The sequence below is a fragment of the Cygnus atratus genome, chromosome Z (assembly GCF_013377495.2).
Source record: "Cygnus atratus isolate AKBS03 ecotype Queensland, Australia chromosome Z, CAtr_DNAZoo_HiC_assembly, whole genome shotgun sequence".
NCBI classification, from domain to species: domain Eukaryota; kingdom Metazoa; phylum Chordata; class Aves; order Anseriformes; family Anatidae; genus Cygnus; species Cygnus atratus.
The window spans coordinates 37,820,911-37,829,806 of NC_066396.1; the positions used below are offsets into that span (position 1 = coordinate 37,820,911).

Sequence of the window (8,896 nt, forward strand, 5' to 3'; positions counted from 1 at the left end):
GGTACCGCCCGCCCGTGGGCGTCACCGCGCGCTCCTCCTCGCGGCGCCGCCGGCGGGCAGCGAGGGGCGCGCGCATGCGCTCTCCCCGCGCGGCGGCAGCGGGGGCGGCGGTGCGTGCGCGGCTGGGGGACGCGCGTGCCGCGGCGGCGCCGGTGCCGCCGATGGCCAAGCGCGGCGCGGAGCCGTTGGTGTGTCACGTGCCCTGTAAGCGCGTCCTGCGCGAGCCGCCGCCCCCGCCCCGCGCGGCCGAGAGGCGCCCCCGGGCCGAGGCGGCCGCTGCCGGCCCCGCCGCCGCCAAGCGGAAGCTGGAGGAGGCCGAGGCGCCGCCGGGCAAGCGGCACGGGCTGCGGGGCGGCGGGTCCCCCGCCGAGCAGGGCGGGGACGCGGCCACGGCCGCGGGGCGGCGGCGGCGGCGGGGGGCGTCGGAGGCGCAGGACGGGCGGACGGCGGAGGGAGGCAGCGGCCGGGGCAAGGAGGCGGCGGGCGACGAGGTAACGGGGCGGCGGCGGCGGCCTCTGGCGGCGGCCGGTGGTCGCAGCGCCTGGGTTTTAATTTTCTCCTCCGTGTCCCCCCGTTCCGCGAAGCTAAGGGGCGGGCGCCTCTCGCTGTTTTCGTGCTGGCTGTCCGGGGACGCCTGCAGCAGTGTGCTCCGCCTTCGGTCACACCCCCCCGGTAACCGGGGAGCCCCGGGGCTCGGCCTTCAGCAGCCGCGACCCGAGCTGCCGCCTGACGGCAACCGCCCCGGGAGCGGCATAGCCCGGGGAGCTGCCTGAAGATCAGGCTGATCAGCGAGTACACCGCCGGGTTACAAAGTTTCTGGTTCGTGTAGCACAGCACGCGTTCTTACCCCCGGCCTCGACGCTGCTCTACGCAGCGGGCTAGAAAATACTGAGAAAGTTCTAGTCGTGCAAAAGTAGAATGCTGAGGCTAAATACCATGCCTGTATAGAGGGCTGACGCACATAAACTCACCCCTCACCTTTGTTCGCCTTCCCAATACAAGAAGAGTACTTGATCCAGTAGTTTTGCAGTGGCAGAAAGTCTGATCAGTCAGGACTAATCCATCTCATCTAATCTGACCAGGACTTCAAAGAACTAGCTTGACACCCTAGTTTTGAGGAGATTGGTCGTTTGACGGCATAACACCTCTTTAAGATTTGTGGCTGTCTTTTGTCAGGCTTTTCCCTCCCCCCCCCCCCTTTTTTTTTTTATTATTTACTGGATTGTAGAACTAAGGCACGAAGGAATTGAGAAAAAAAAGTCATGAAAATTAAACATCCCTTTTAGGCTGTTCCTTTTAAATACAAGCTCATCTTTTTGGAAAAGAAGACGACAAGCCTCTTCTGAAGCAAGCAAATTAAACTACTTGAACAAAGTTGTACAGGAGAGTTTTATTCCATCACAGATATGATTACGAATTATGTACTTAACCCTGGTTCGGGTTATGAGGTATAGTTATGTAAGCTGTAGGTGTGGTAGGAAGGCAGTAAGGAAGACTATGTGAGTTTCCACACAGTAAAAAGAAAGGGAATACTTTCTGAAGTAATTCTGTCAGACTTCTTTACATATACTTTTATATTTCTCCATGTAAAATATTTTTATAGGTCTGTGTTTTTAACAGTTTGCTTCCCTAAGTAAAGTATTGTTCGGAAAGGTCTCTCTCACACTCTGTCATGGTTAACGGCAGGCAAGCAGTGTTTCTTTAATCTTCTGCATGTCCAGCCTGTATATTCTGAAACTTTCACAAAGATAAATGCTTCTTATGATGATTTTTGCACCTTTCTGAAAACACAGCTGTAGGTTGCCATTATTCCTTGCCGTTTTCTGGTGTGTGTAATTTGTTACAGTAATTTCCATGGTCAGGATGCTGTTAATTTCACACTGCTTTTGTTAAAGGTGATTAGAGTTAAATTGGCCATAGAAGAAATGCTATGTGAGTTATATTTGCACGGATACTTGCAAATATTTGCAACCAGATTTGGGAAATTAACTGCTTAAATATTAAACAATTAAATTCATTAAAGCTGAGATTTTATATCTCTGAGCTTGTTATCTACCTACCTAGCTAGATTTTTTTCTCAAAACATGTTTTAAAAGATATTTAGGTGAACGGCAGTATTTAATGGTTTCTTTTGCATCTTATATATTAAGGTTGAATGTTTGCTCCTGTCTCCTGTACTCCTTTGGCTTGTTCATTTTCACACTGAATCTTGCTGGAAAACAGAAATAAAATGAATGCTGCTCTGGAGTCTTGAGTACTCATGAGATTAATCCCATATGTGGTCTGAGTCCAAAATGAGAGACTGCATATCTTTGTGGTTATGAGGTTTTACGTTATGTCTTTGAAACAAATATTCTGTCATTACCCAGTGCATACGAAACAGCTAGCCCAGAGGTATTCTGACTTCAAGTACTTGGCTCTCACAGTGTGAGAGGTAACGCTGTATTAACTACTTACATGTAAAGTGGAGAATTCAGATTCAACATGGGGAGAGCAACAGGTCCTGGAACGGCGTTGCTGGCGATTGTTTTCAAGGAAGATTTTGATTATTGTTTGTTGTTAATACTGTGCAGTATAAAAAGTTCAATTTACAATAACACATATGTGTGCAGCTACTTTTAGTTTGGTTTTCCTCCAGTTTTCATATCTTGTTACCATGGCACGTTTATTGGTTTTGGTCTCAATTCCAATTAATTGGAACTTCGGTTCTTTAATCTTCTGTGAAGACAATATGTTCTTTGTTAGCAAATTAATGTGTTAGGAGAAGAACTCTACAGGCATACAATCATCCTGTTGCTGTGATCTGTCTTCACGTTTCAAACCTGTTTTAATACTACAGGCCTTTAATGCAGGTTTTGATGGTAAAAACAGGCTACCTACTACAACAAGCTATAGTTCATGATAGGTTTGTGTCGCAATGAATAGAAAAATGTTTCTTTAGATTGAAAGTATGATGAGTTTATGTATTATTTATTTATTATTAAGGAAAAAAAGGTACATTCTAGTAGCTGAGAAGGGTTAGGGCCAATTCTTACTGGGATTTTTTTAACATTGCTTTTTTTTCTTATTCAATTGCAGAATCAGCAGACAAAGCATGAACTTGTTCAGGAGCCATGCCAAAACCGTTATGCCAGTGTAGTCATTAAAACTGCTTTTTTTTGGTAACTGTTTGTGCTGAGACATTGAAGTAAAATGTTTAATAATTCCAATTGCATGCTAGCAAAAATGCAAACCAATATTATATAGAATTGCATTATTTTAGGTCTGTGGCAGCATTCATTGTTTCTATACACCAGGAGAAGGTACATGCTCAAGACCTAAAGAACAGCTTGAAAACTCCTCTTTACAGTTTTTACATTGATCACTTCTATAGACACATGCACAGATTGGCCACACAGTCTATAAACTTTATTCCTTGTTTAACTCGTGGCGTACAGTTATAAGCAAACTGTGGTTCCCAACAGAGATTTTAAAAAAAAAAAAAGTTGTGTTGGAGCCTTATACCTTCTGAGTAGTATAGTAGATAAGTGTATATTCCTCACAGGTTTTTCTTGTGTGACTTAACAGTTCGTAAACTTTCTCATCCCTGGCCCCTAAAGAGATCTTGCGTTTGTTTGTTTGTTTTTTCCAGTGTATACTTGAGTACAAAATGTAGATACAGAAAAGAAGACATAGAATGAGGTAGAATAGTTAAATATGTTATTCTGAATACCAGCTTCTAAATGTGCGTGAAATTTCTATCCCATTGTGAGAAGAAAAAGCAGCGAACAAATTCTGTGTGTGAAGTACAATAATTGTGTGCGTTTTTCAGTGTCATTCTAAGCTAAGATTTCCAGTTGAACAAATGGTTGGAGTTACAGAGGTGATTCCAACAAATGATACGGTAGTTCTTAGCAAGAATATCTGAGAGGACAAAATTATGAGATTTTCTACAGTACTTCCCTTAAAAATAGCTAATGTTTTTTTCTTTTTATGTTTTTGTTTTCTAATAAGGTGATACATGTTAAAGTTCTGTTGCCTTTTTGTTTATTTGTCTCTTTTCAAAGCAAGAAGAAGAATTCTGTCAATATAACTCATTCCTGTATTGGAGAACACCGTTGCCTGCCGTTGATCTGTCTGATATTCAGAACCTAGATGGAGAGACTACACCTGCAGATAAAACTCCTTCAAGGACGGATACCATGGAGACTGAAATGGAGACCTGATCAGTTGTTTCATAGTTGTGCCATCTACTTGCAGAAAGCTTGTTTCTGTCTGGATTCAGTATATTCTGCGTGGGAGAAAAATCAAAGTGCTTCTGTCTTTTTGAAGAAACAGTGTTATGTTAGTCTGCAAAGGCAAGTCTGGGTTGTCTAAGTTGGTGGAATAATCACTGTTAGGTACTCACCGATAAGCTGGCTGGAGACCTAAGTCTACCTATCCTTTGTGGAGGAGGCTATGTTTGTCTAGTGAGAATGCCTGAAATCATGGCAGCCAGCTAAAGGACAGCTACAGAACATTAGAAATTCTGGGTATGATTGTAAGAAAAAGTTGGGTAAGTTACATATGGAAGGGAAATGGAAAATCATTTTGCTCATCCTGAACAAAAAGTGTAACTATGGTACCTGAATGTGAAATACTTATCATGTGAATTTATCATAAAGCACACGAACTGTTGTGGTTTTTAGTGTGTTTTTTTTTAATGTAATAGTTAAGCCAAAAAATAAAAGTCCACCAAAACCAGACAAAACATTCCCTTTTCTATGCAAACCAAAAATGAGTGTGTTGGGGATGAGAAAGGAAAAGGGGATCTCTTCTTCGATAAGCTGTCAGTGTTCTGAACGTTGTTTCACAGTCTTCTTGTGATCACTCAAAGCAGTGGCAGCTAGCTTCCAAGTTTTTGGTCCATTCTTAAGTTAATGTTTTTCCTTATGCTTTGTGACATTATACTATTTGGTAAAGTTGAAATGGCAGCTGCATGCACGATGTCACGAAAAGTTAATGCAATATAAAATTACCACATACACTTTGTCAGATCTGACTGAGGTTTATTTTTTCCAGAGACTGTGGATCTGCAAAAGACTTTTTTTACAGGAGGAGTTCGATGAATTAGTGCTTTTTGTTGTGAAATATGAAGTTACTGCTTATCCTTTTGTTTAATTTATTTACAGGTTAAAAAACAATTAGAAATACCTGTCTTCAATAATAGATTGAAATTTAAAGTTGTATTGGCAGAGTGTCAGACTTTGCAAATGTGGTTTGTCTGTAGTTATAGCTGACGCCATATTTTTACTGGAGTCATCTTTGAATAAGAAAACTTCCGTTTTTTAATTTTATTTTTAATAATGTATTTGTTAAAATGTCAATAAAGTTTTGCCTGTGTGTATTTGAAAACTTTGGATCTGTTACTGCTTGAAGTTTCGGATTTTTTCTTAAGGTTATTCCTGCTGTAGTTTTGTTCTGTTAGGACTTTTTACTTAAAATAGTCAACTTGACAGCCTTCTTCGTAAACATTTCAAAACTTTTTTTTCAGTATTTGTACTGTAAAGTACCTACTTTTTTGTTGTTTATTGGTTTTGATTCTTAGGGTCTCTGAGTCAGCAGAATAAAGGACGAGGCTTACTAACTCAAACATTTCATAGCACTTGTTCAGAAATGCTTCTAACTGCTATCAGATTAGCCAGATACATATTTAAAACACTATATTGTGCATGTATTTTATTACTATATTTATCATAAAGTCCAAATACCTCAGCTTGTTCTTAAGAGACACTTTAAAAATGTCTTTATAAACAATCAGCTTCTGGCAAGAATGCAACCACTATTACATGTTTACTGTAACCAAGGAAATTAGTGAGGAAACAGGTTTATTCATTTGCTGATTTTTTTTTTTTTATGCTAGCTAATATACTGCCTTCCTATATTTGCAACACTTCTAATATTTCACAGCATTCAGGGTTTCTTGGGATCCTCTATTTTGCGTTATCTTGTATTTATGCAGATATACTGTAGTCATTTAGTTTATAATCTCCTTCCTTGAAGCTTCATAACATTTAGTGCATCCTAGCAGTAGACTGCATTTTAGTGTTAAAATCCATCTCTCCTTTGCCCGGTATCTTTGAGATGGAAGAGATTTTATAAATGTTAATATATTTCAGCACTTCTAAAACAAAATAAGTCCTTTAAAAATTAGGCTTGCACTATGTTGTAGGCCATCTATTTACTTTATTTGCAATTATGCTGTAGGCAAGCACTTTCCTCTCAGCTTGTTCCAGTCCTGGGCTCTGGGTTATGGGGTGGAATGTTACAGGTACTTTCAGAGCTGATTCATTTTTTCCATTCATCTGTTAGCTAGCAGTGGCAAATTTAAAAGCCTTGGAAAAGCTTTTGAAAGAGTCTGAGAGTGTGGGTTATATAAAAGACTGGGCAGAGTAAGAGGGAGTGATGTTAGATTACATAAGCTTTGCACTAGAGCTGTGGGAAGGCATAATCAAGAAATACTGCTCAATGTCTGGTGTCTTCAGATACTATATGTCACTGTGGGCTGCCAAAATACTGGCCTTAACTTCTGGATACATTTTTGTAGAGAGCTGTTCAAGTGTTCTAAGTAAACTTAAAATGATAATTTGCTTGTACTTTCATAGGCACTGAGAGGAAAGTGTTCTTGTAATTAACAAGCACAAAGAAATTCTAAGACAACTCAGGAGTAGCATAATGTCTACCAACTGAAATTCTTCACATCATGAGTTCTTAAACATTCAGAAGAAAATTGTCTGTGTTCTTTCCAGGTAACTGGGAGTTTGCCTTTCTCTAAAATTTTCATCTCTAAACGGAAAAGAGCAACTGTCAGGAAGAAAATGTACAACGAAAACTCAGAGATCATGTAGAGGTCTTTGATAAGTTGATAAAGGTTGCATGTGGAGCAGCACAATCAGGGTATGGGAATACTAATGAGAACCAGCTACATTGCTCCTTACACCTCCTCTGAAATACTTTTCAATCCAGCAAGGTCATGTTACCGGCATGTCTACCTGTGTAAGTTTTGTGTCTCATTCTAAACTCAAGGCTTGTTTTGAAAGGTTTGACTTGCGTTATGTGAAGGCCTGCGCTGGTTTGTATGCGCTGATGTTCTGTGGTTCCTACGATAGACAAACCTCCAGGAGAAGGTCAGTCTGAATGAGGTGAAACAGGCTGCATTACTGACTGTGTCTGATAAGAAGACTCTGGTAGAAGGAAAGGAGGGGGAAAAAAGGGAATGGAAGACAGATGATGATGAATTAGGAGGGCAGCAAATAATTGCAGGCAGCTGGCCAGGAGAGCAATGGCATGCAGTAATTTCAGTACTGGCTCCATCCTCAGCACAGCAATATATAAAATAATTTGAGTACAGTGATCAACAGTGATCTTACTGGTTTTCTCATTGTTTGGAAGTTATTTGCTTGAATTTAACGGACATTAAATAATACGTGCACATATGTAGATAGTTGGAAGATCTTAGTGTAGAACGTAAGAGTGCAAATGTGTGTTTCCAAGTGGCATGAAAGACAGTTTGTCTGGTATTTGGTGGCTAATTCTGTTTATGGCAGATGCACTGTGGGGAAATAACACGTTTTTGTGAGAGTATCTGATGATAACTGCAGTAAGAGATGTTAGACTGCACAAACTAATTGGTATAGCAAAACTTATTCAAAGAAGCATTTCAAAATAGCTAGTATGCTTGGGCTGGTTTAATTATTTCCATGCCTACAGTTATAACCTTGACTCTAGGTGGCAATACACATACACAGTAAACTACAGTGATCTCGAAAGTGTTTTGGGTATGCTTTTATTCTGAACTGCTACTGAACATTTGAGCAGTGACATCATGAATGCTAATCATTTGCTTACCACGATGTATAAATAAAGGCACATCAACGTGTTCCTGACTATAAGGCGACACAAGGTCTTCAGCATAATTAGAGTAGAAACGTTTTGCAAAGAGTTTTTGGTTCATCTCTTGTTTCTACCTTCCTTCTCCACCCCCCCCCCCCCCAATAACTGTTAATTTAAACACATGGGAATTTGTTGTCACTACTTCTTAGCACTGTTTCCATTAGTTAAAACTGGAAAGCAAGCTTTATCTGATTGCATGTTGGATGGAAACCTCAGTCTGGAGCTGAAGGCTGCTTGAAACGCATTTGTTAGACATGGGGAAAAGAAAGGTAAGTATGCTAATTCATAAGAAACTAAGTCATGGAGCAGTGTTTAAATGTTGGCACGTAGGTAACAGTATGTTGGAAAGGGTTTTTCCAATAGTCATATTAAAAGGTTGTTTATTTAAAATCCTGATTTAAAACTTTTCATATTTTAGAGATTTTGAATTTGGTACAGCAAACAATACATTTTAATTAGTGGCATTTCATTTGTAAGCACACTCATTAGTAAGTATGTTTTAAATGCTCTTGGTCAGAAATACAGCACCCTACCACTGAACCAGTCATGACTTTTTTAGTCACTTCTAAGGACTTAAAAACCATTGTTCTTTCTTCTCTTAAAGCCATATGGATCATACTTTTGTCACTACTGAAGAATGAAATAGTTTCCTTGTTACTGGTATGTTACCATTCTCCGGGGAAAAGTTGTGAAAGGAGGAAAAGTCATTTTTTGTTTGTTACTCTATTTTCCTTTTTAAGAATAGTTGTGATAGGTGGTAATGTTCCAGATTTTGTTTTGTCTTATTTTATAGTAGTAAGTTTACGAGAGGAGGGATATGGATTGGCTAAGCAATGCATTTTTCATGTTTCTTATATGAATGTGAGGGGTTTATGTTCAGATTGGAATATGATGAAATAAGTGTCTTACAAAATACAAGACTGAGAAACAGAAGTAAATAAAAATAGTATTGTACTATCTTCAGTGAAGTGTGAAAGTTTTCTTC

At 40.2% G+C, this 8,896-nt stretch overlaps 1 protein-coding gene across 1 annotated transcript; it reads left to right on the forward strand.

Annotated features, from left to right (window-relative positions):
- The first annotated feature begins 146 nt into the window (after nucleotides 1–146).
- Nucleotides 147–5,373, forward strand: CZH9orf40 (chromosome Z C9orf40 homolog). Its single transcript, XM_035558556.2, has 2 exons — nucleotides 147–491; nucleotides 4,047–5,373. Exons 1-2 carry the CDS (start codon nucleotides 162–164, stop codon nucleotides 4,203–4,205), a joined length of 489 nt encoding a protein of 162 aa, XP_035414449.1. The 5' UTR covers nucleotides 147–161; the 3' UTR covers nucleotides 4,206–5,373.
- The last annotated feature ends 3,523 nt before the right edge of the window (nucleotides 5,374–8,896 follow it).